Source organism: Gorilla gorilla, chromosome 14 (assembly GCF_029281585.2).
Source record: "Gorilla gorilla gorilla isolate KB3781 chromosome 14, NHGRI_mGorGor1-v2.1_pri, whole genome shotgun sequence".
In the NCBI taxonomy this organism is placed as follows: domain Eukaryota; kingdom Metazoa; phylum Chordata; class Mammalia; order Primates; family Hominidae; genus Gorilla; species Gorilla gorilla.
The window spans coordinates 50,392,371-50,419,281 of record NC_073238.2 but is presented as its reverse complement, the minus strand read 5'-3'; the positions used below and the strand labels follow the sequence as shown (position 1 = coordinate 50,419,281).

The 26,911-nt window shown below is 38.5% G+C and overlaps 1 protein-coding gene and 1 long non-coding RNA gene across 5 annotated transcripts in view; one reads left to right on the top strand and one right to left on the bottom strand.

Annotated features, from left to right (window-relative positions):
• Window positions 1–26,911, top strand: part of DCLK1 (doublecortin like kinase 1) — a 354,676-nt gene that overhangs the window by 4,493 nt on the left and 323,272 nt on the right. For all 4 annotated transcript variants that reach the window (XM_019039829.4, XM_055360707.2, XM_055360708.2 and 1 more), the window contains exons 2-3: window positions 800–1,194; window positions 14,736–15,082. In XM_019039829.4, coding sequence (XP_018895374.1) covers window positions 819–1,194; window positions 14,736–15,082 — 723 coding nt within the window. In that variant the 5' untranslated portion in view covers window positions 800–818. The remainder of the gene's footprint in view (window positions 1–799; window positions 1,195–14,735; window positions 15,083–26,911) is intronic.
• The window catches only part of LOC129526493 (uncharacterized), a 31,315-nt gene continuing 24,828 nt past the window's right edge, over window positions 20,425–26,911 (bottom strand). The window contains exon 3 of the long non-coding RNA XR_008671152.1: window positions 20,425–21,128. This is a non-coding gene — a long non-coding RNA (uncharacterized lncRNA). The remainder of the gene's footprint in view (window positions 21,129–26,911) is intronic.

Sequence of the window (26,911 nt, the reverse complement as noted above, 5' to 3'; positions counted from 1 at the left end):
AAACCTGGAACAGAGTTGCTGGTACAAGCATTTCTCAACTGTATTACTTGGAGCAATTTAGGGGAAATTTTTCTGTGCCTCAGTTTCTTCTTTTGTAAGGAAGGACAATACTTTGGAAAGTTGTTGTGTCTATTGGGAATAATATCTGTTTGAAGCCTGATGAACCATGGGCAGCCTAGGAGCTGCTTCTAACAAATTGGTGGTTGATTAATAAGCTGTTTCCACTGGGATCGGCCCCTTCTGTTGACAGCGTGCAGAGGAGCCTGTGTTTATTTTGTGGGAATTCACATCCCTTTCTCTTTCTGTCCCACTTGATAACTCATATTAAATGTGTCATCAGTTAAAGCAATATTTCCACCCAGCTGTTCTGAAGCAGACCCTTTGAGATCATGATCTCAAAATAACATCATCCCCAAACTTTGGGAGGCCAAAGGGGTTGGGGGGCGGGGGAGGATCACTTGAGGCCAGGGATTCAAGACCAGCCAGGACAATAAAACAAGACCCTCATCACTACTACTAAAAACAAGCAAACAAACAAAAAATGAAGGAAATTAACCAGGCGTGGTGCAGGCACCTGTAACCTGTAGTAGTCCCGGATACTCTGGGAGATTGATGCAGGAGGATCATTTGAGCCCAGGAGCGTGAGGCTTCAGTGAGTACTTCAGTGAGTGCCATCTCACTGCAGCCCGGTGACAGAGCAGGACCCTGTCCCTAACATAAACAAAAACAAAAACAAAAAATATATATATATATAACCTACATCAATATGTGTGTCTGCTTTTGTTTCTGGGGCTCGTAGGTCCTACTTGAAGTCCATCATGTCCTTCGGCAGAGACATGGAGCTGGAGCACTTCGACGAGCGGGATAAGGCGCAGAGATACAGCCGAGGGTCGCGGGTGAACGGCCTGCCGAGCCCGACGCACAGCGCCCACTGCAGCTTCTACCGCACCCGCACGCTGCAGACGCTCAGCTCCGAGAAGAAGGCCAAGAAAGTTCGTTTCTATCGAAACGGAGATCGATACTTCAAAGGGATTGTGTATGCCATCTCCCCAGACCGGTTCCGATCTTTTGAGGCCCTGCTGGCTGATTTGACCCGAACTCTGTCGGATAACGTGAATTTGCCCCAGGGAGTGAGAACAATCTACACCATTGATGGGCTCAAGAAGATTTCCAGCCTGGACCAACTGGTGGAAGGTGAGCGCTGTGAGATAACCCCCACGTGACCCTACAGGTTCCAGGCTCAGATTTCCAGTGTTGTAGCCGATTCGCATTTGCCCTCTGACAGTTGGCATTCAGCCTTATGGCTGTGATCCTTATAGTTTCACACATATGAATGTTCTATTGTGTAGTGTAAAAAGGAAAAAAAATTAATGGTATTGTCAGGTAGCTTATAATAATGTGCCAAGGGAAAAAGTCCCTAATTCTACAGCATTCCCTATTTTCTTTCTCATACCCATGCTGCATTAATTTTAAAAGTCCATTTATCTCTTCAATCTCATAGTTTGTATTCGTTTCTAAATGCAAATTAAACTTTTGCTATCACGATATCCGAAAGTACTTGAATTGAAAATGACAAATGGATCATGAAATTTTAGAGTTGAAAGGAACCTTAGATAGCTATCAAACCCATTAATTTTATCTTTGGAGTCCAAGGACCAGAAAATTCAAATGACATGTCGGTGGTTACGTGGTAAGATAGTGATGACCCTGGACCAAAACAGGTTTTCTGACAACTCGTTCCACTGCGATGCTTCCTTTTGAGTTTAAAGGATTATTGTCTTTCTCTGATTTTTGAGGATATGCAGGGACTAATCTGTTCAGTTTAATTTTTTAAGTCCAATTTAGGTTAATAGTCATTATCTGTTTTAGACATTTAATGTGGAAATAGGACTGTTTGCATCCACGGATGCAGCCTGGTATCTTATGCAAGCAGAGAAGGTCACCGACTCTGGGCTACACTTGCCTCAGGACTGACCCTGTTTGAACAGGGCATAAAGCCTGTCATTGCCTTAGAAATCATCGCCAATTAAAATGAGTTGGAGAAAAAAGACTGGGATTAAATGTATACCAAGGTGCAAAAAAAGCTAGCAGATCCTTTTTGGAGGGTTGATTTTTCTGAAATTGAGATCTCAAGGCCATGATGATGAAGAAGTAGATGGCACAAAAGAATCTGGGAAAGGGAGGTGGGATGGAGTGTTGGAAGAGCTTGATTTCGCCTTGAGTTCATTTTTACTCCAGAACTATTTGCTCAGGCCATGTAACTCAACTGGGTCCAGGAGGGATGCCATATAATCCCTCCCTCTCTTGTGCAGGTAGCAGGAAGCACCCGTTGCAGCCCTGTTGGAGTTGGGGGCTGCTCTCCCCTGACCGCACACTGACAGAACCTCTTGTCCTGCTTTGTAACCAGTGTATGTATGTGATTCAAGGCTGGGGACTTCTCCCTTTTTGCTTCCCTTCATCCCTTGGCAGAAATGCCAGCCTGATCACAGTGTGACTGGCCTTGAGAGCGTGCAGAGGAGCCTGTGTTTATTTTGTGGGAATTCACATCCCTTTTCGGTGACTTGACATGCTGCCAACATGCCTGTGGACTTGGCCTTTTTCCTTCTATTCAGAGGGTGGAACTTCCAGTAAATTAAAGGAGAAGAATTAACATGAAATTTTACTGTTTCAGCTTTAATTTCTGTTCCCTGTCCTTTGCATGACCTTTGGAAATCCAAGGTTAAATGAAACATTTGGTGGTATAGTCTAGGGGATCTGGATAAAAGTTATATGCAAAGTCAGGTGCATGACCAGTCAACAAGCCGTCCCTCTGAGGGCCGGTAGTACTGTAGGGAAAAATATGGCAAGATCTCAAAGCACATCCTAAGACAGCCGTGGGTTGACACCTCACTCTGTTCCAGAGTCACTTGTGTAGCATCTATGGGGGTTGGGGTGCTTCAATCAGTTTCCCACCCAGAAATGATCTTTACTTAGAAGTGGCCGAAGATACTCCAATGACTCCCATCCACCAAGGAGAGGGTCTGGGAGGTGGTAGATGACTGTACTCCCTTTACATCTAGGGACCAGCAAAATTATGGCATGCTTGTCACCATCTTCTTCGTCTTTTACTGCAAAATAATGCTTTCTCTGAGGGACCGATGTCTTGACTGAAGGTAATAATGATAGCTCTCAGTTATTGAGCATGTGCCAGGCACTGGCCAAATCCCTGCATATATGAATACATTTAATTCTCACAATGATCCTAGGAGGTAGGAACTGTTATCCTTATACTAAGGTGAGAAAAGGAAGGTACAGTGTGGTTAAATGATCTGCTCAAACTCACAAAGAAAGAAATGGTAGAGTTAGGATTTGAACCCAGGAAGGCTAGTGCCAAAGCTTGAGCTCATAACTACCTCTAAGATGCTGCATGCTATGAATTCAACTACTATATTGAGTTTTTCCCCTCAATCAATATGAAGTAACTGCCGACTGAATATTCTGATGTTTAAAAATGACTTTTTTGGAAAAAAAACATTATCTGATTGAATGAATGGTAACTTTGGTACAGTGTGTGAGTTCACCATGTTGGCTGCATTTATTTTTTGAATTTTCATTTAAACAGATTTTTTTCTAATTCATAACACTGACAATTAGCATGCAGCTGCACTTAGTGTTTAAATAGCTGGAAATTCATTTAGATTCGCCTCTTTGTCAATTACATTTTTTGCTTAGTCTGCTAAAATGCAAACCGTTGCTTCATATTCATCATTAGGCTCGTATCTCTGACTTTACATACTAATTTTATGTAAACGTCAATGCATGTTATTAGCTTTTCATTTCCCCTTCCAATATGATGATGTTTGAGTTTTAAATTAAATCCTTTTAGTGGGTGCAGTGACAAGTGTATTGGACTTATAGTTATTTTCTTGCTCTTTCTCACTTGCTCTCAGACTAAAAATTCTGAATTACAATATTTGTGAATTTCTTTATCTATGACAGTCTTGTGGTCACTGTCACTGTTTTGTTTTTATCTATGGATTATTATGCCTAAGTGTGGTTTAAGCATGTTGGTAGAGCTAGCGGTATGTATTTAGCTGAGCCAAAATCATATAGTCAGTGTGAATGTGTGTGTCTATGATTGTATGTGTGTCACCTATGCACATATGTATGTATATACACACATATTCACACACATACACTTAAGAGCATTCCAAAGGTGACACTCTTGTTTGCTTTCAAAATGGCCTTAATATGTTTTTTTTAAAAAATCATGATGCTTAATAAGGAAAGTTGAATTGCAGGCCTATTTCTGCAAGTGATTCATCTTGAGACTTGGCCTCATTTCCCCCAGTTTTGCACCATCTATATTCTACTGTAGGTAGGTAAATGTTGTGATGATAAATAAAGGTGTCACATTTAAAGACTTTGAACTCTTAGGAGAAAGATGTAATGTAAACCTGGAGCATTGATGGATTGACTGATTTGTCCTTCTTTTAACATCTTATGAAAATGTACATGTGAGAGGGCCAGAACATTTTCTTTAAACATTAAGATAAAAACTCTGTAGATATGTAATCTTCTGGATACAAGTAAGTGAATTTGTTAATCAGATCTGCACTATTAGAGATGAGTCCCTCTTCTTCTTCGGTTCTCATGCATGCCTTGGCTTTTCACTAACCCTGTATGGACATTGCCTGACTCTGGAGCTGTAGTTTGCATAAGGGCTTTTTCCAAGTTTCTATCATAATCCCTCTCTCAGGATTAAACCCATGCTTCACCCCACAGTTAGGGAATCTCTTTCCTACCACAGCCTCTGGGTTACCCATCTTTTCCTATTCCCTAATAGAGCATCCTCTACTTTATTTCCCTATTTCACTGGCTTTCTCTATGCCTCTCCTTGCTATATTGAATTTTTTAAAATTACTTTTTGAATAGTTATAAAATTTGCTCTTCCTAAAATTCCTCAGAGGGGACCACTTTACTAGTTTCTTTTTCTTTTCTTTTTTCTTTCTTTTAAAACAAAAGCAAAAACAAAAAACAGGGTTTTGCCATGTTTCCCAGGCTGGTCTCAAACTCCTGGGCTCAAGCCATCCACCCACCTCAGCCTCCCAAAATGCTGGGATTTCAGGCGTGAGGCACTGTGCCCAGCCTACTAGTTTCTTGAGTGTCCTCTCAGAGATACCAGTGCATGTGAAGGACACATATACAGCAATGCCCCCTTATCCTGGAAGGAAATACGTTCTATGACACCCAGTGGTTGCCTGAAACTGCAAATAGTACTGAACCCTGTATATACTGTGCTTTTTTTCCTGTGAATACATACCTATGATAAAGGTATGTATATGATGCAAGGTATATGATAAAGTTTAATTTATAAATTAGGCATGGCAAGAAATTAACAACAATAACAAATAAAATGGAACAATTATAACAATATACTATAATAAAAGTTATGTGAATGTGGCATCTCTCTCAAAACATCCTTTTGTACTGTACTTGCCCTTCTTGTGATAGAGATGGAAGAAGCAAGATGGCTTCAGAGTTCATCACACTACTCAGAACTGCATGCGGTTTAAAACTCCTGAATTGTCTCTTTCTGGATTTTTTCATGTAATATTTTTGGACCTCAGTTGACTGCAGGTAACTGAAACCATGGATAAAGTGGGGCAGTACTGTAATTTGCCCAGAAGGTAACTTTTTATGCCCACAGTTCTGCACCTTGCTTTGTGTACTTAACAATATATCCCGAAGACCTTTCCATATCGGTACATCCAAAACTACTGTGTTCTTTTACTGACTTCATAGTACTCCCTTATACAAAGGTACCATCATTTATTTAACCAGTCTTTTATCAATATGCTTTTAGGTTGTGTTCAATTATTTGTTATTACAGACAGTTTTGTGATGACTATCCTTGGATAGATGTTTTCCACTCATGTAGGAGAATATCTTTAGGATAAATTCCTAGAAGTAATATTGTTGGGTAGAGAGGTACAAGCGTTAAAGTTTTAAGCACTATTTGCAAAATTCCCCTTCATAAAAGTGGGTTCAGTTTACACTCCAACCACTTATGTATGAAAGTGGCCGTTTCTCTATCCTCAACAAGATGTTTTGAAATCAGATGTTTCCCATTAACTAACCCGTTAAGAAAAGAAAACTGTATGTCTTCTCATAGTTTTAATTTTCATCTTTTCATGTGTTTAAAGGGCATTTGTATTTCATTTTCTGTGCATTGTCTTTCCATCATTTATGATCATTTTCCTATCAGGTTAGGGTTTTATTAACTTGTAGAATTTTTTTTCTTTTAAATATATTAACTCTTTGTAATAATGATTGAGAGGGCAGTCATGTGTCATTTAATAGTGTGGATATGTTCTGAGAAATGTGTTGTTAGGCAATTTTGCCATTGTGGGAACATCACAGAGTGTACTTACACAAACATAGATGGTGTAGCCTCCTCCACACCTAGGCTATATGGTATAGCCTATTGTTCCTAGGCTACAAACCTGTACAGCTTGTTACTGTACTAAATACTGTAGATAATTATAACACAATGGTATTTGTGTATCTAAACATCTCTAGACATAGAAAAGGTACAATAAAAATACGGTGTTATAATCTTATGGGACCATTGTCATATATGTAGTCTGTCATTGAACCAAATGTTGTGGCACATGACCCTTATTTTTTCCAGATTTCTCTTTAGTGACTTCATTTATTGTGTTTTTTGCCGTGTAGATGTACAAAACAATTGTATAATCAAATGTGTTATTCTTTATTTATAGCTTGATTTTCATGCCTCTTGGGTCCTTTGTACACTGAGATCATAAAGCCATTTTTCTTCATTTTCTTGTGGTATGTTTATGTTTTCACTTAAAAAATATTTTAATGGAAGTCATATTGTTATAATATGTGAGATAGGGATTCAGTTCAACCTTTTTTTTCCCCCAGGCTATTTGCTTCATTTCTTTAACGTTATATTTTCAGATTAATTTGGATTTATACAAGTATCACAGAGATAGGAAGTTCCTGTTTACCCTTCACCCATCTTCCCGTAATGGAACAGCACACACAATCATGGTGCAGTGAACAAAACTAAGAAGTTAACTTTGGTACAATACAGTAGTTGAACTACAGGCCTCATTTGGCTTTCCTTCGTTTCCCCACTGATGTCCTTTTTTCATTCCAGAATCACACATTGCATTTAGTTGTTGTGTCTGCTTCTCCTTGAAGCTATGACGGTTCTTCAGTCTTTTCTTATCTTTAATGACCTTGACAGTTTGAAGAATACCAATCAGTTATCTTGTAGAATGTCCCACAGTTTGGGTTTGTCTGATGATTAGATTGATGTTATGCACAGAAGTCATGTTTTGTCCTCAGTACATCATTTCAGGGGGTACAGGATGTTGATATGTCTTGTTGGTTACCTGTGATCATTTGGTGAAGGCAGTGTCTGTCAGGTATATTCACTCTAAAGTTATAATTTTCCCCTTTGTAACTAATATTTCGGGAAGAAACTTTGATGCTGTGTAAATATCTTGTTTCTCCTTAAGTTTTTGCCCATGAATTTTGGCATTTATTGGTGGATCTTGCCTATAGCAGTTATTACTATAGTGTTGTAATGGTGATTTTCTTTTCCCTCTTTACTTGCCAAATTTCTAAACATTACTGTCCTCCATTTTCCTGTCTTTGGATCATCCACTGTGATCTCATCAACTGACATTATTTTAACCGCTCTTTTAAGGCCTGTTACTCCTAAATCAGATCTTTCTTCTGCACTCCAACTACCTGGACATATAGAACTGTTTCTCTTCCTTAGTTCTTTAAAGCTCAACATGTATAATTGTGGACTCATTCTTTTCCATTTTCCAGAATTCATTCTTTCTCTCATGTTCCAGCTCTTATTAAATAGTGTTACCACCTGCTAGGGTCCTAATGTTTGGGACCCCCTCAAAATTCACATGTAAAGCTATTAAGGGGTAGGGCTTTTGGTAGGTGATTAGTTTATGAAGCTGGAGCTTTTATGAATGGGATTCATTGCTTCATGAAAGAGGCCTCCAAAAATTGCCTTGCCCCTTCAACCCTGTGAAGATACAATGAAAAGGCACCATCTGTGAGGAAGTGGGGCCCTCACCAAACACTAAATCTGCCGGTGTCTTGATCTTGGACTTCCCAGCCTCCAGAACAGTGAGAAATAAATGTGTGTTGTTTATAAGCCTCCAGTTGATGGTCTTTTGTTATAGCAGCCAAAGGACTAAGACATCACATAACTTAACATCACCCTTAACTTCTCTCTCCCTTAATCCCTCAAATCCAGGCTATCATCAAATTCTGTTGATTCTGCTAAGACATTTCTCCAACTTGTTCTCTCTTCTCCATTCCTATTTCTGCTTGCTGGAAATCTCCAACTGATTGGCTTCTAGGAACTTCAAATTTAATATGTGCACAGTCAACTTAATTTCCTTCTTTACTGCCTAATCCAAACCTGTTCCCCTTCTAATTGTACCTGTTGTGGTGTATGGGAAGTAGGCCCAAAGAGAATTTTCAGTGTCATCACTTCAGTGTTTTTGTTGCCTCATATTCCCTCGGAACCCACATCCAGTCAATTGCCAATTCTGGCTGGTTGTATCTGCTAAGTACTCCTCGTAACATCCACTCCTCTGTCCCTAGTGTGGATACGTAACATTCAGTTCACTTCCTCTCCTGGTCGGCTGTGATGACTTTCTAGGTGATATCTTGACTTCTCTCTCCCCATGTTCACTTCAGCCCCTCATTCACACTGCAGCCAGTGCAACCTGTTTATCACCCAGGGCTGATCATGTGTAAAACTCTGACCTTGTTGCCTGATGTGGTTTTATCTATCTCGTCTGTCTATGGAATCATTTTTATTTCATTTTTTTGAGAAAATGTTTTAATATATCACAGAATATCCCTTTCTGTACTGTGCAACAGAGCATATTATTATTTTATTTTTATCTGGAATGTTCTCCCCTCTCTTTTTTGTCAATGGTAATCTTACCCTTGCTTCCAAGGCCAGTGTGAATTCCATTTCCCTTTCATAGATAGCCCAGTGGGAAGTGGGAAGTGACTTCTTTCTCCTCTGAATTAGGATGGCCTAGACCACTTACTTAGCAATTATCACTTACTGCCTTGTGGTGGAATCTTTTCATAGACACATCTTGCTTTCTAACCTATTTGAAGATAGTCTCCTGACTTAGGTTTCTTTCCCTTCCCAGAGTGGCTAAGTTAGGTCTTGCACCTATGACTCAGGATTTAGGAGGTTGTTTTTAATTTTTAGGTTTCATTGTTAATGTTGTATGTGCTTGTCACAGTTTTGTTATTTGTTGTTTTGTTATTACGCAAAATTTTTTAGCAATGAGATTATGGGTATAAACATTTTCGTGGCTCCAAGTAGTTTTCCATGTTGCTTTTTAAAATGATTATTACCATTTTAGTGTCTGTAATGGTGTTTTCTGTTTATACTTTATTGTGTGTTTATCCTTTGTCATATATTTTAGCACCTTGTATTATTTTGTTGCTGCAACCTCAATACCACTTTATTTTGATTATTCTTTTGTTGCAATTATAATAGGTACAAGAGTACATCTTAAATCTGCTTTAACTTGCATTTCTTGGCTTACTATTTAAGCACCCTCCATGTGTTTTCCCTATATTCTTTGTTTTGTTTTTATCCTTTGCCATCTATTTTTGTACCTTGTATTTTTGTAAATTATAATAAGCCATGCTTATTATAAGAAATAAGTAAAAGAGTCTCTACTTTTCAATTTCAAAAAGTTTAGATCTCTCATTTTTTTTCCTTAATGTTGTTTTTCGGTTGCTTTGGATTTGAGAAGGTGACATGTCCACAGGTCTGACATACACATTCAAGTTCATTTTCTATAAGCTTACTTTTATGTTCTATTGTGTTACGGAAGACTTCTGCAAAAGAATGACCCATAAGCACCTTTGGGAAATCTTTTTTCTTGCCTTTAATAGCTCAATGAAAATCATCCTAAGCCAGTGACTTCCAGGTAGATTATGAAATGTTGCTGTGCGTATCTGAGTTGCCTCATAAAATGTAATATCCAGAAGGTACTTTACGATATTCTATTCTGTAAACAATATTTCATGTAATTTAATTCAGTTCAGTTGCAGAGGTTTCAATACATATTTGAGTTTTTCCTAGATTTTGCCATAACTCACAATAATGAAATTTAATTGCCAGAGTTTTTAATCAGAAAGTTTATCCTCTGGAAAAATGAAATATATTACGGATATCCTTCACTTAAGGATGCTTTTGACTATGCCACATATTGATCTTTAAGGAAGCCTAGAGGAGGTAACAACCAGCTCTAGTAATGTGAAAGATGGAGATGAGGTCATTTTCAGACTGAAGTTAAGTAATATCAGAACTGGAATTTACTCTTAGCCAATGAAAAAACTCCCACAATAAGAGGCAAATTTGTAGAATCCCCCAATATAGAGTCTCGTGGAGGAACACTTTTATAGCTGACACACTGCAGGCCCAGTCACCCAGGGAACTGGTACCACATTGTCAGTTTTCAGTAGTGCCCAGGGAACTCATTTTAAGTGGAAATATTCTAATTTCATAATGGAAGCGAATGGCAAAGTAGAATTAACTTCACAGATTTTTAAAATAATAAATCTTATTAGAGGAAATGTATTCTTATGCTTTGAAGAATAATGGCCAGTATGATCATATAAAAATACAGGCCAGTCGCGGTGGCTTACGCCTGTAATCCCAGCACTTTGGGAGGCTGAGGTGGGCGGATCACTTGAGGCCAGGAGGGCTAACATGATGAAATCCTGTCTCTACTAAAAATATAAAAATTCACTGGGTGTGGTGGTACATGCCTGTAATCCCAGCTACTTAGGAGGCTGAGGCAGGAGAATTGCTTGGACTCAGGAGGCAGAGGTTGCAGTGAGCTGAGATCACACCACTGCACTCCAGCCTGGGTGACAGAGTGAGACTCTGTCTCAAAAACATAAAAAATGAAACATAAAAATAAAAATACATAGGTGATTTTTTAAACAGAAACTCTTCAGTATCTTAAAAATAATCTAGTATGCTTACTTAGATATTATTTCATCCTCCAACTTTCTGAAAATAACTAAAATCTTTCAGGAAAGAAATTACCATATTCTGACATTTTAGTATTAGTTGGATCCAAACATAATTTCATGCTTATTTCCTTACTTTAAAAAAAAACTGTCATTTTCTTTATCTCTCTCTCTACTTAAAAACAAAGATGAGTTTTTGGCCTTCATAAATGCCACAACAAAATTCAGCCAGATGCTGCTTCAGCATCTTGCTATTTCTTGGAGTGTCTTAGACACCCAGAGTATTACATTTCAAGTGAAGAATCAGACTTATCATAGAATCCTTAGGGCTTGAACAAACTGAAAAAACAAACAAACAAACAAGAAAAACTGGTTGTATGATAACCAACCAGAAAATCATGATGTTTGCGATTTCTAGTACCACCGCTAAGAGCTTTGCAATCATGCCATCCTTGTTCAAGTTCACCTATAGGAAGTAATGCAAAGCTTCCAAAGCAAATTTTGGGCTGTTTTGCTCAAAAATACCTTGTGTTTTTTTATTTGTTTGTTTGTTTGTTTGTTTTAGATAAATTCACTTTTATTTCATTTTTGCAGTAGAAGTTATACCAAAAGACTTCGGGGTGTGAGGTGGCTTAGTGTATGTAAGAGGAAGTATACTACAGTAATTGTAAGCTTACTTTATCTTGTTATTTTGTTTGTTTGTTTGTTTGTTTTTTAAATAAAGAGAGATGGGATCTTGCTTTGTTGCCCAGGCTGGAGTGCAGTAGCACAATCATGGCTCACTGCAGCCTCATCCACCCAGGCTCAAGTGATTCTCCCACCTCAGCCCCCCAAGTAGCTGGGACTACATGTGTGAGCCACCATGCTTGGCCCTGTCTTGTTATTTTTAAATGGCACTTAACACACATACCTCATGTCAATACTTGAATGCACTCTAAAAATGATTATTTAAACAAGATTATAACTTATCTCTTAACTCTCAGTCACACTAAGGAAGAGATTGAACACTGGATATCTAGAGCTACTTGACCAAATCAAAAATATGTATTCTTCCCATTCAGAACAATCACATTTGTTAATTTATAATAATCGATGATAATTAGCCCATGAATTGAAAAGCTATTTTTTACAAAATCAGAAAATACAATCAACTTTAATTTAACTGCATTAAGGTGGGAACCACATCTCTTGTGGCAGAGAGAAGTTCAGTGCTATGATTATGGTAAAAATAGTTAATACATAGATTTGAAAAGATTTAATGGAAATTTCTTTTCATGATAAAATGGAAATGTATTAGCATAAGGAAATCAATGGAAATTTATTAGCATAAGGAAATCCATCTGGGCCTTTCCTGAATTCCTGAATAGTGTCACAGACTCTAAATGACTGTGGTGTGTGATCTTGGATTTGGTGGCAGCTCCTTCTCCTTCCTTTAGCTGTTGCTTTCCTGTTAGCACAGTATCATCTGTTACTGGAGTCTCGCATCCTTCTCTAAGATTCTCATTCCAGTCTTTAAATCTGATTATCCAGCAGAGGAGCCTCACATTTACAGCTCAGATTAAACACATATTTCTTCTGATCATTGTTGCTTGAACCAAACCAGCGATGCCTTCTCAGTGTAACTGGAGAACTTTCTTATGCTTTTAAACATTTTCAGCGTGCTTTATCTAAGAAGATATTTTTAAAAAGTGTTTATTTTCTCTTTTAACAAACTCACTCCATGTTGCTATGTTCTCTAAAACTGCTCCCTCTTCTAATTTAATATATTTTTAAAGTTTTTGTTGAAATGTAAACTGCTCTCTATATCTTTGTTTTGCTTTTAGTTATTAGCTTAGTATAGAGACTTATAAATAATCAGACAATTGCATATCTTCAGTTAGCACAGAATTCTGACAGAGGCTAGCTTTGCCAGCTCAATTACATGCCGTGTGTCTCACTGGGGAGTGTTGGGGCATTCTCACATTGACATGGACCCAACGTGGTGTCCACTGGTAACTGTTCAATATAAGACCTGCTTACCGATTTCTAGTAATTTTGTTTTTGAATTTTTCTTTCAGGCTTACTGCACGATTAGGGTATGTAGCCTCAGGTCATTTTCACTTACATAGCAGGTTTGTATTTGAGATCACTTTGATCTCTATCTTCTAATTTGATCTTCATAAAAACCTAATGAGGTTTTGTTTTATAGATAAATAAACTACCACCCAGAAATCTGAGGGACTTGTCCAAAGTCACATGCTTGGAGAGGCCAGGTCTTGAGCCCGAATTTCCAGTTCTGTCTTCCCACTATCATGTTCAGGTCATCACTCCATGAAAACTCCCAAAACACTGCTGTTTCTATAGTACCCAAATATGCGTTTCTCAGGATTTAAGTAAATATCAAAAATACATATATGTTTTTGATATTTACTTAAATTCTGAGGAAGGCATAGCTGAGACAAGTCATGATCTGCCAGGTGAATAGAAATGGGGTTGGTTAAACTTGCAGTATTCATACAACTTCTAGTGAGGCATAATGTGTATGTATACACATGAGAGGATGTTTTAAGAACATCTGCAAAACAAGTGTTCAGTAACATGTATAACTGCTCTTTTTAACTTTTGAAGGCCTGCTTCAGTTATTTTTATGTGACTACTTATTCTTTGGCCTTGGATGCTTGCACTGTGAATTTAAAAATAATACAAGGACTTAGATAAAAGTCAGTGGGCTGTGTTAGATTAGGCCTAGATCATTTTACCTACAATTATGAAGGTCTTTCAGCATTTTTACCTATTCCTAGTTACAAAAACTTATTAACACAGAAAAAAGCCATTACAAAATCTTTAATTTCAAAAGGCTTTGACCTAACTTTATGAAATATGTATTTAGAATTTGTCATTTTACAATTTGTTGTCTCTTGGTTCATGTTTTTCTTTTTTGTGTGTGTGATCTACATCTACTTAATAGTCTGATTATTTTCATTAAAAGATTTCCTGCTAAGGAGTCATTTTTAATAAACATTTACTTATATTTATTTTAGAGCCCATTTTTGAAGCTGTAGTTTGTATGTTGAACACTTCTAAAACCTCTTACTTATGAACAAGTGTGAATTGACCTTATACTATGTGTGGATCACTGTGATTGGCACTATATAGATGAGAGAAAGGAAGGGTGATTATTTGCTTGCTTTTGGAACTTTACTGGGCTTTACAAAATCTTTAGCATCAACTCTCATCAAATTCGTAAATTATATGACTATTTTAAGATGCTATATTCTGATTCATTCTTAGTGTTTAAATTATCTCAGGTAGCAAATGTAGGTACTTCCAATTTTGAAATTTTCTGCAGATTTAAATATCTCTCATTCCCAAAGAATATTTTCTATTTTAAATTCACTTTCACACTTCTCTAAGGTCTTTTCAAGCAGATCAGCATTTCTATCACCGACCTTAAGATGAGGAAATGGAGGAATAATGTTTTGTTTTGTTTTTCCAGGATGTGGATCTGTTGCTGACAGTGCCAGATTAGCAATCAGAAATCTTTCTTTTTCCCTAATTATTAATCACACTTCCATTGTTTGAAAAGTCAGGGCTAGCTCTTGCCCCTAAGCAGAAAAGGCAAAAGAGAGGATAAGTAGGAAAAAAGAAATGGGTATATTTTAGTGTAAATTTAAATATATTTCTCTCTTCCTTAGGAGAGAGTTATGTATGTGGCTCCATAGAGCCCTTCAAGAAACTGGAGTACACCAAGAATGTGAACCCCAACTGGTCGGTGAACGTCAAGACCACCTCGGCTTCTAGGGCAGTGTCTTCACTGGCCGCTGCCAAAGGAAGCCCTTCAGAGGTGCGAGAGAATAAGGATTTCATTCGGCCCAAGCTGGTCACCATCATCAGAAGTGGCGTGAAGCCGCGGAAAGCTGTCAGGATTCTGCTGAACAAGAAAACGGCTCATTCCTTTGAGCAGGTCCTCACCGATATCACCGATGCCATCAAGCTGGACTCGGGAGTGGTGAAACGCCTGTACACGTTGGATGGGAAACAGGTAAGAGACATATTGTGATGTGACTTTGACTTTAAGGCAAGAACCAGGGAGTCGGAGGGTGTACGTGGCTAAAGCATACATTTTGCTCAAGTTGTTAAAGGGCCTGGGTCACTTAATCAACAAATATGTACTTGCTGGCCCTAGAACAGTCAGAAGTTTGAGTTGAGCAGGATTATTCATAGGAATAAAGTAAGAAAAAAATGCATATCTTTGAAGATTAAATAATTACTCAGTGATTTCTACTTTTTCATTTATTATTTGCTTAACATAATGATTCTTTTCTGTCATCTGTTTTCAGTTTTCTCATAGATCTTATAGCCTGAAGAATGAATGACTGAAGTGTGAAAGTAAACTGTGACCAGTAGGGAAAATTCTTACTTATTTCTTTGACCTAAATATTTTATGATTTTAAGTCTTTGTAGTGTTGACTAGTGAGATTTACTTACATTTTAATAGATTTTAAAATATGTATCTAAGAAATGACATATTTCCATCTGGATAGCTTTAAAGACATATTTCTAGAATAGTATGCATCTTGTATTTTTCAGTGTTAAAATAAAAGGGAGGTTTTTCAGCTACAGAATGAACATCAGTTGACTTGGATGGGTGGTCATTTTAATGTGAGTTGGTCAGATGAACCCAAAGGAAGCATCACCTTTTATTGTCTTGGGTGGACTCTTTTTGTACAGGTTTGACAGAACCTTGATGGTGAGTTGAATTAAAAAACATTGATTAGGGCCGGACACGGTGGCTCACGCCTGTAATCCCAGCACTTTGGGAGGCCGAGGCAGGTGGATCACGAGGTCAGGAGATCGAGACCATCCTGGCTAATAGGGTGAAACCCCGTCTCTACTAAAAAAAAAAAAAAAAAATTACCTGGGTGTAGTGGTGGGCGCCTGTAGTCCCAGCTACTCAGGGGGCTGAGGCAGGAGAATGGCGTGAACCCGGGAGGCGGAGCTTGCAGTGAGCCGAGATCGCACCACTGCACTCCAGCCTGGGTGACAGAGCAAGACTCCGTTTCAAAAAAAAAAAAAAAAAAAAAAAAAATTTGATTATATGTACAGCATGATTTGCTAGTCATTCAGAGTTTACCAGATTATACTTTTGAGCACACTATCTTTGCTGGAAGTTTAGTTTTTAATGTGGTGCTATCAAAATGCTTTTTTAAAAAAATTTTTTTGAGGGATAATTTGAATGATTTGTATGTATAGTAAATATTAAAATTAAAATGATCCATGAATTAAAAGATTGATCTTATTAAATAGAAGACTCCTCCAAGTTCTTAAAGGCTAGCACATTCAAACTTTCTGAATTAGAAACAGATGCTAATCCTAGAAAGAGTATTAGTCATGAAAGAATACTTCCCTTAGGGATCCATTCAGACGCTCTAAATTATAAAATTCATTAGGAAAGAAGGAATATGTGCCAGTTGTTCATTTGTATTTACCGTCTTTTGCTTGTCTCATAACCCTTGCCCTAAGTATCATGCGGATAAGGATTCTAATGGATGAGATTCTCTAATGGATGAGACCTAGTCTTCTATATTTAAGAGTCTGTAGCCTAAATGTCATCAATCTGTCAATGACCAGAAAGTTCATGCTGGCTTGTGAATTATAGTAGCAATAAGATGGCAAACTTCACCTTTACACATTTTGTAAGCCCTTCACTGGCTCCATTTCTAATGAGTTATTCAAACATCTTGTAGTTCTGAATTTTCATATATTGAATTTTCTCAAGATGGGAGTTCGTCTATTTTCATAAATATTTACCTATTCAAATAAATATTTTTATAAAATGTCTCATTAGAGCACAGAATACATATGGATAAATGTTCCCTCTCCCTGCTGCACTTCAGAATTTTGGGAGTTCCAAAATGCTACTCTCAATCTAAAAATCGGCTTTAATGACTTTAGCTAAAATTTGCCATCAGCTGATTATTTAATTTTGTTTATTTCAGGAATAAATCCCTAGAATAGGTATGATGTTCTCAGTTGTTTTCTTCCTTACTGAATTTGTCTAGAATCAATATTTGATAACGGCTAGTTTACTGTGGTTTACATGTAAATAATCCAAAGTCATGGGACGGAATCCGAGGTTTAATGTCAAAAAACCAGGATTCAAGTCTTGGCTCAGCCATAGATTCCTTATGTTTTTAGCAAAACACTTAACTGAGCCTCATTATCCTCATCAGTGAAACACAGATAAAATGATTACCTGTGTTTTATAGAGTGCTATGGGTCAACTATGATGATACATGCAATAGCAATTTTGAACTATAATGATGATAGCTTTATTGAGCATTGTTCTAAGTGCTTTGCATGTATTAGCATGTTTAATCCTCATAACAACTTGCTTATTATCCCCATTTAACAGATTAGAACACTAAGGCACAGAACTTGTTAAAAACATGCACAAGACCACACAGCTATGATTTAAACTGGTCTTGCTCCAGAGCTTGTGCTGGTAACCACTGTACCACTTTAGATTATGTTAAAGCACCAAACTGATGTAAATGTATTGAGAAAGAATTGTCAAGGGAGTAATTTGTCCAAGGAATATCATCTGAAACATTTCTGTTCTGTCCTTTTTTTCCCTGCAGTCATTCTGCTGACTGTTGTACTCAACTGTTGTTTTGTCAAGCGTTCAGTTTGCTGCTGTGGCATTTCCCCTAGTGTTGGCATGTTCTCTTCATAGCAGGATCAGTGAAAAGCTGCAGAGGAATTGGATGATAAAGTGGAAAGAACATAAAGACTTATTCCTTGGGTTCCCAGTGAGAACAAAGATGCTTCCTCATGGACCCCAGGAGTCTTTAGAATCTTTTTGGCTCAAAAGAGAAATCTGTCCCATAAGCAGTTTGTTGGAATAGAATTTTTGACAACCCTGGCAGAGACTGAGGCTTGATAAGCCTCTGAGAATAAATCACTTTCCTCCACGCTGTCCTGTGGAATAACGCTTGGCCATAGTGGGGTGGCACCTGCACTGCTACCATCTTGGCCTGCCTGTGGTGGCATCGGGGTCCATATGCTGCCAACAAGATGCCACCCTAAGATTACTTGTCCCACCTTTTTAAAAAATAGTTTAACTGAACCCTCACATCAACTCCATAAACAATATGGGAATTCCAATGCCCAGTAAAGAATTTCATGTTTTTGGGTTGAGGAAATAGAATTGTTTAAAAAATGAATTGCTTGAGTGCTTTGAGTAAATGGGTAGAGAGGAAGATGGTTTTGTAGATTGCCTTGGGGCAGCCTACAGATGTATCCATGGCATGAAAACTGTTGACGCTGGGATTTTGGACAATGGAACCATGAAAGCCGGAGCCTGCTGTTTAATATCTTACCCAGAGGAGACGGACACCAGAGGGCATAGACCACATGCTGTTCTCACTTGTTTCTGCCACCACTCCTTGCTCAGTTGCCTCTCGGGTTTGTGTTAGCCCTAAGCAAAGAGTTCATTGAACAGTACTTTTTTTGATGTTTTTAGACTGAGATAAGGAAATAAACGTTTTGGAAATGCTGCACAATCTAGAAAAGATTTTGCAGGAAGCTGCAATTGGCCAAGATGACTGTTGTGGTTCATAAGCAGCCTATGTGTGAGCAAACCCTTTCTAATGATTTCAACTCTATTCTTTATTCAGGGGCACTGAAGCTTCAGCAAATGGTTGCCCTGACCTTCCTCCTCTTCCTTGCAACTTTCAGGGTGACTGCTCACCAGGTCATCAGTCCTTTTGCTGGCATGGCTGGAAGTTCAAGGAAGCACTTACCATGCCTTAATTTCAGTGATGCATTTTTTTTTTTAATCTGGGCCTTGGTTAAAGACCTCCAAAGAAGAAAAAGGGACATTTTCTAGCTGACAGTTAAAATCATGTCCCCTGAACCCGTGTCCAAGGGGAGGATTTGCAGGATCTTAGAGTCTGAGAGTCTCTTCCTCTTGCCCAAGTCCAAGCTCTGGATGTTAGAACTTTGCTGTGGGTTATTCACTTAACCTGCCAAGCAGTTACTCCCAGAGGCCATTTGGAGTATAACTATTTTTTAAGTGCTTAAAATAAGACTAAAAGTTACCAGATTTGCTACAAAGATACCCTTGCATATCTCCTGACTCCTTTTATGGAAAAGCAAATCTGGCTTTCTTGAGCTGCTAAATCTGTGGTTCTTGAATCCTTCCTTAGAAACATAGAACAGCTAGTGCCTAAGTAGGTGATTTATACTGTAAAGAACATAGATAGGGCACTTCCCAATGATCCCCTTCCCACTGAAATACAGCAACGACAAACTAGATTGCTCTTTAAGTAGAAAATAAATGCACATCCCTATCTTATCTACTTTTCAACATCAAAGATCTGTACAACATTGCAGCATGCTTTAGTGAAGAGAAAAAAACCCAGAGATGTTATATTTTTATCTTATAGACATTTCACATAGGCCATGTGCTTTATAAAATCTACCACTGCTAGTGAGTCGAGATTGCGCCACTGCACTCCAGCCTGGGCGACAGAGTGAGACCCTGTCTCAAAAAAAAAAAAAAAAAAAATCTACCACTGCTAGCATGCTAGAGTGAGCAAACAATTTGTTGTTTTCCCAATATGGAAAACATTAGGAATTACTCAGCTGAAGTATGGGTAGCCATAAACTGATTTAGATGGTAAACCATGAGAAAGCATCATAACTGCCATTTTGAGGACATCCCAGTAGCTGTTGATAAATTAATCCATTATTACATCTTCTCTGTATCTTTTGATCATGAATCCTCATTGCCTGTTATAAACATAAAGCTCAAAAGATGCTTGGAAATGAGTCAATAATTGCCACCATTTATTTTAGGTGTTTAATATAGGAGTTTATTTGATTACAGGAAATGGTAATGATGATTAATAGGAATCTATGAATCAGATATCACAAAATGGTCTTTATTTTCTTCTTTTTGGCCTTTAATATCTAATTCTAATCTGAAGTAAAAATAATTTGGTCAACTCTTGAGTTTAGAGTGCTTAAGATATGTCTTCCTCTTACAAGTTAAAACAGTGGTACAAATTATTATTGCATCTGACCTTGGCTATAGGAGTTGATAAGCATAGAAAATGTGGAAACTAGAGGTTTCCAGATAAAATGTAAGAAATTTAGAATCTGATAGGATTTATTTGGAATGGAAAAGGAGGTTTTCTGTAGCTGTTAGCAGCAGTGGTATTTTTCCTTTTTTATTAGTAGAACTTTTCTGTGACAGTTCTAATTAACTTCTGCAAGCATATTAAAACCTTTCATTCTTGGTATAAAGAATGTGTACTATTGATTTGCTACACTACCTATGTAGCAAAAGGGAATGTAATACTTTTTAGTTTTGTTTGCAATTGGAGTAAAAAAACAGTTGATACAAGTAATTTAGCTTACACTTTAAAATGTCAAATTAAAATTTTCTACAAAAGCTCAGAGCACATGTTAAACCATCCTCATGATTTATTAGAGCTACGAATTGATGGAAATAGATGATTTCAAAGAAAAAGAAGTTTAAGAATCATAATGACACTTCACTTACAGAATTGAAGTGTTCAGAATAGAATGTGCTATTTTAGGTCACATATCTTTGGTCAATATTTAGGACTCATGAGCTACACCTATCCTTATGTAGATGTTAGTGCCTCCAAATTGGGAAGATTTAAGTCCTTTTTTTTTTCACTTTGAGCTCCTCTGAGGATGTCATCAATTATGGGTACCTGCAGTGATGTATATTTTAAGGCTTGGATTCATTTTAGCAAAAGTTAGTTTTCTGTAAATTGCATTCTAGCTCGCTGTAAAATGAATTCTAAGTTCTCTTAGTGTTCCACTGCTGTACTGAAGATAGGTTTTCTAAAGCCCTTCCATAGTGTGCTGAGAGCATTTGGGGGCCGTTTACAAGTCTCCTGGCTTTGTGATTGCCTTCTGGTGGTGAGTTCTCTTGCTTCTATGACAGCTGGAGCCCTGACCCGGCCTGTGAGCCTTTTCTGTCTGGCAGGAGCATGTTGGGATGATGGAAAGAACTTGGACTTTAAAGTCAGCTGGTCAGTCAGTTATCCCTGCAACAAACAAATAAAAAAATTCAGCTGAGCCTGGACTGAGATTTCAGTCTGGAAAATCTAGCTTGTGGTTTTTCATCCAAGCCTGGAAAATTAAGTTAGCCTACCCAACTTACTGATTAGTTAAGTTTAAAATTTCTGTATATTGAATTTACTTATAATGAGGAAATTTGCTTATGTATGCTATAAATTAAGCATAGATATACATGATAACATGACAGAGAGGAAAAACATTAGTTCCGTAGAATTATAGATGAATTCAAATCTGTCCTCTACTCTGGGCACAGTGAAATTTATCCTCCTATTGGAAATAGTTCACACCCTGATAATCCTCAGTTTCATCATCTGTATATTGTGAATAATAATAATAATGCCTGCTCTATAAGTTGTCATGAGGACTAAATGAAACAATTCACATGGCAAATTTAGCACTGTGATTGGTACCCAATTGTTGGTAGTTGTTATAATGGAAAAGCTGACACTTAACAACTTTTTTTGGAAAAAAATCATATTTTAATGTGCCAAAGGGACTCACTATTTTAAATTATCCTTTTATAATGACTAATCATATTTTCCTTTGTAAATGTGGCTTTTCACATGGAAATGCTTCATGATATAATAAAAAGAGCATGGAATTCGAAATGAGACACTTAACTAATACAAAGTCAAATCCTGACTTGAATACTCATTAGTGGTGTGACCTCTGGCAAATCAGTTCAACTCTCTGAATCTCAATTTCGTCTTCTTTAAGGTGGCATAATAATGCTTACCTCGTAATATTGGGGTGATAATTAATTGACAAAATATGTATATAAAGGCCTTGGCTTGACACATGGTAGGTCCTCTAAAAACACCAGTCCTTCTCCCTTCTGTTCTCATATTCCAGGCTTTCTTAAAAATGTAAGACCCTTGTAGTTGTATAATACCATGAATGTAGAATTGGTCATTTTGCATAGTTTCCATTGCAACTGAACTGCCGTACCTGAACTACTAACAACTGTATTTTTATCATCCCATTTATTGTCAGTCAGTTGTGAATGCGATGCAGATATTTTATTCACTTTCTTCTTCAATGGTACAGGTCATTCCTTAAAGGCATCTTTCTATTGGCAATCCATCCCACCGAGAAAGTAATATTATTATTAGTATCATTTGTTGAATACCTTCTCTGTGCCTGGCATTGGACTCGTTGCTATGTATATTTATATTGATGATTACATTGATAATTGAAGGTAATCTCACTGAACCCCAGCTCTGCAAAGCAAGAACCTACTCATTTCTCAAGATTCAGCTCAAAGGTGGCCTTGTGTATGAAATATTTCCTATCTTCCCCATATAAAATTGACAACTCACTCTCTTGGAGCCTGTTCACTGTACATTGTATGTAGCCATGCAAATCTTCATTATGCTGGTCTATTGTAATGCCTGTCTCCTCCTTTCGATTTTATAGGATGAGGCTAAGAAAGGTGTTCTGTTGGCCTTGAGTCTCCAGAGCTTGACCTGGTAAATGACTGAATGACTAAGTAGCTGGATGGTTGACCAGTTTGCTGTGGTCTATCCACTTGGTATTAGCATATGGCTCCAGTGTTCAGCAGGGTCCTTACAGGTCATGGCCATATAGGAGCTGCCTTGGTCACCCTGGGCTGTGGTCATGTGTAGCTGTAAATGATGATGGTGCCCTCTGCAGTGTGGCCACACACTACATTACCATGCACACCGCACCATGGTGGTTGTTTCTAGCTAGGGCTTCTTCATGAAAGACTAGTGTAGAAAAGAAAAAGAACGCATCTGCCAATTTTAGATCATTTTCGCTATTGAAAGCACTTTCATTTTGTGGGGGAACAATAGATATTCTGTTAGAAACATCTCGCCGTCTGAGTCAGGAGAATTGCTCTAAACCTTCCTGACATTGCCTTAGCCATCCAGTGAATAAAGAGAAGAACTGATCAATACGTCCCATGTATTTAAAAATTGGTGGTGGGCCAATAGGAGATGCACATGAAAAGCATCTGGCCTAATTATTGCAGAGACACAAACCTGCAGTATTCAAGGGTGTTTGTGGTGGCAGAGTATAATATGTTGCACCAGATTTTCCTGATTGGTTTTTAAATCCTTGAAACTAAATTAAATGAAAGAAGTCTGTTTCAGAAATTAAATGGAACTTTAAAAATCCAATTTTAAATAGGAACTATGTTGTAAACAACATGCCTTAGAAACAAAAGGACAGATGGGAGATTTATTTTTTAATTGGTCTTGTCCTTTGTAAGATTAATATATAATCAATGTAAAGAATTTTGAAGGAAATGGGAAAATATTAAGATAAGTTAAAATTACCCACAGTCGCGTTGAGAAGATGGCCCTTGCTCATATTTCGGTCTTTTTTCCTTTGTCTTTTTTTTTTTTTTTTTTTTAAGACAGGCGTCTTGTTCTGTCTCCCGGGTTGGAGTGCAGTGGTGCAGTCTCAGCTCAGTACAACCTCTCCACCTCCCAGGCTCAAGTGATTTCTCCTGTCTCAGCCTCCCAAGTAGCTGGGATTACAGGCGCGTGCCACCACACCCAGCTAATTTTTGTATTTTTAGTACAGACAAGGTTTCACCATGTTGGCCAGGCTGGTCTCGAACTCCTGACCTCAAGTGATCTGCCAGCTTCAGCCTCCCAAAGTGCTGGGATTACAGGCGTGAGCCATTGCGCCTGGCCCCGTCTTTTTCTTTAAAAACAAACAGACAAACAACAACAACAACAACAACAACACCCCACAGATCCCACTCTGTGTGCAGTTTGGCTCCTTGCTGGCACCTTCACATGAGTCTGCACATTTATGTGGGAAACGTATCAAGCCATTCCCTCTCTAACTTTGTTATTTCATTGTCCAGGGTCAGATCCCCTGAAGCCAAGTTTCCCAGTGTGCTTTCCTCTCTTGTGACTTGTCTGTAGAGCCTCTTTTGTCTGTCTTCTGACTTACGGCTGATAGTAATCATGTTCCAAAGTCCGATCGAGAAGCAAACAGCATGTAAAATAGCAATTCTTGAGGTGCTGTTCAGTGTAATCAGTTATTGGAGGTTAAAATTATCTCAGACTCCATCTGCTCTGTCTAGAATCCTCTTAGAAAAAAAGTCACATTTTTCAAAACGTGTCTGATTCCATAAGTCCAGTCTTGTTTTGTACATGCCAGGTAACAGGCTTTTTAGGTCAATGGGAGCACAGTCACCATGATCTTTTATGAGTTCCTCCCTGAGGGAAAAACACAAGGTAGTTCTCTTTCTGTGGATAATCACTTCTGCTTTGCCTTAGAACTGTTTGTACACCTGTGTGAGACCAAAATATCTGGGATAAAGAAGATAGTGCTTTGTTGATTTCTGTATTCACGACTACCCTCATTAGATGCTTACAATTTGTTAAATGACATTTCTTAGTTTTAACCTGTGGCTCATCCTTTAACAAGTAGATTACAGGGCTAGGAGTGCCCCTACAAGAGATCTTTCTATTCCCTTTTTCTCTACTTGGAAGACCATAAACTAAAGTTGCCTTGGCAGATAGTAACATAAAATTGATTTTTTTATTAAAAAAAATCTTCCAGGAAGAAAATAACTCAAGGTAAGCACTAGCTTAAAAAAAAAAAAAAGATTAGACTAGACATTTTCCTTCTGATGCCTTTTCAGAGTGACAGTCTGGGAGCTAGAAACTGCTTACACAACAGAAATAAGTTGTAAAGAGTCGTGCTGTGTGCACAGGTGTATGCTTCATCAGTGTTCTTAAAAACCTCACTACCGGCCAGGTGCGGTGGCTCATGCCTGTAATCCCAGAATTTTGGGAGGCTGAGGCAGGCAGATCACTTGAGATCAGGAGTTCGAGACCAGCCTGGCCAACACGGTGAAACCCCATCTCTAATAAAATACAAAAATTAGCTAGGTGTGGTGGTGGGTGCCTGTAATACCAGCCACTCGGGAGGCTGAGGCAGAAGAATCACTTGAAACTTGAAGGCAGAGGTTGCAGTGAGGCTAGATGGTGCCATTGCACTCCAGCCCAGCCTGGGCGACAGAGTGAGACTCTGTCTCGAAAGAAAAAAAAAAAATTAAATAAATAAAAACCTCAGTACCAAGAGTGGTCCCGGGACAGCAGCAGCGAGGCCACCAGGGAGCAGGCAGAGATGCAGACCCTCAGGCTCCACACAGACCTACTGAGTCAGAATGTGATTTCAACAAGATTCTCAGGCTGTGTATATTCACATTTAAGTTTCAGAAGTGCTGCTCAGGAGACTGAAGAGTATGAATGGAACATCAGAATTCAAAGCCCTAAAGATGGCGAACCCTGGCTGTTGTTGCGTGGTAGATGCATTAAACATTAGTTTTAGCTGATTTCGCAGTTTTATTAGCATCCTCTCAATGCCAATGTTGACATCAGATGGCAAGATATGATTGCCAGCAACAATTTTCTGGAAAGCAGCCAGTGCATTAGTGTGAAATGTGTTCTCACTGCAGTCTAGCCTCAGTGGGCTGCCTCATGTGGAGGGTGAATGGCTTCCTGTATGGAGAATAAACGTAGGTTAAAGAGTCAGGAAGGCTGAACAAACACTGCGGAAACACAGATCCCGAGGAAGAGATTAATACCACAAAGTGCATATGCATGCTGTTAGAAGTTGTCTGTATCTCCCCTCAATACGCTGCACAAACTGAATATGATCCCTGTGCTGCTTCCGGGTGTCTTCTGTGGGAATGAATGGGAAGTCATTAACTGGTCCTGAGAACCGATTTTAGATCTTCAGTTATTATCAGATGGAGTCCCTACGCATGAGACAATTCCCAACATGGACGATGCCCGGAAAGATGTGGGCTGTTTTTAAGGTGTGCAGGAATGGAGGGGTAACTTTTGAAAATAATTTCCAGCTATAATAATTTCCTAGACATGCCCAAGGATTTAGTGGCCAACAGTCTTATGTACCGCAGACTTGACTATGGAAAACAACAATGGATGGGATAAGCTGGTGTGAAGGAACCACCTAGTGATCAGAATTAGAGTGATTTTCTTATAACACAGCCTGGGAGGTTAAGAGACTGAGGGGGTGTCGCCTATTTAATTCAGCTGGCAGCTGGCAGGGGCTGCCCATCACTTAGGGCAGACAGGGCTTTGCAAACAGCCATACAATGCCCAGCGACCCCATTAACAGGGCCTTTTTTGAATGGGAAGGTCAATTCCATTTCTGAGGTTATAGCTCTAAATTAGGGAAAAAATAATAAGCCCTAGAAATAAGTGGGGTCTGTATACAAAGAACCAGTAAAAGGTTCATTTCTGTCGTTGGTTGATACAGTGGCCCTGGGAAGAGTAAAATTACTGACATATTTTTCAGGCCATTTCTGGAATTGGTCTCCTGTGAAAGGAATAGCACAGGCTTATTGTATTTTGTTTCCTGGTAACATCATCATTTTTGTTTGTTTGTTTGTTTGAGACAGGATCTCACTCTGTCACCCAGGCTAGAGTACAGTGGTGTGACCTTGGCTCACTGCAGCCTCCACCTCCTGGGCCCAAGCAATTCTCTGACCACGGCTTCCCAAGTAGCTGGGACTGCAGGTGTGCACCACCATGCCTGGCTAATTTTTTGTGTTTTTGTTTGTTTTTTGTTTTGTTTTTTTTTTTTTTGTTTTTTTTTTTTGTAGAGACAGGGTTTTGCCCTGTTGTCCAGGCTGGCCTCGAACACCTGGACTCAAGCAATCCTCCTGCCTCGGCCTCTCGAAGTGCTGGGATTACAGGTGTGAGCCACCATGCCTAGCCAGTCGTTTTCTTATATA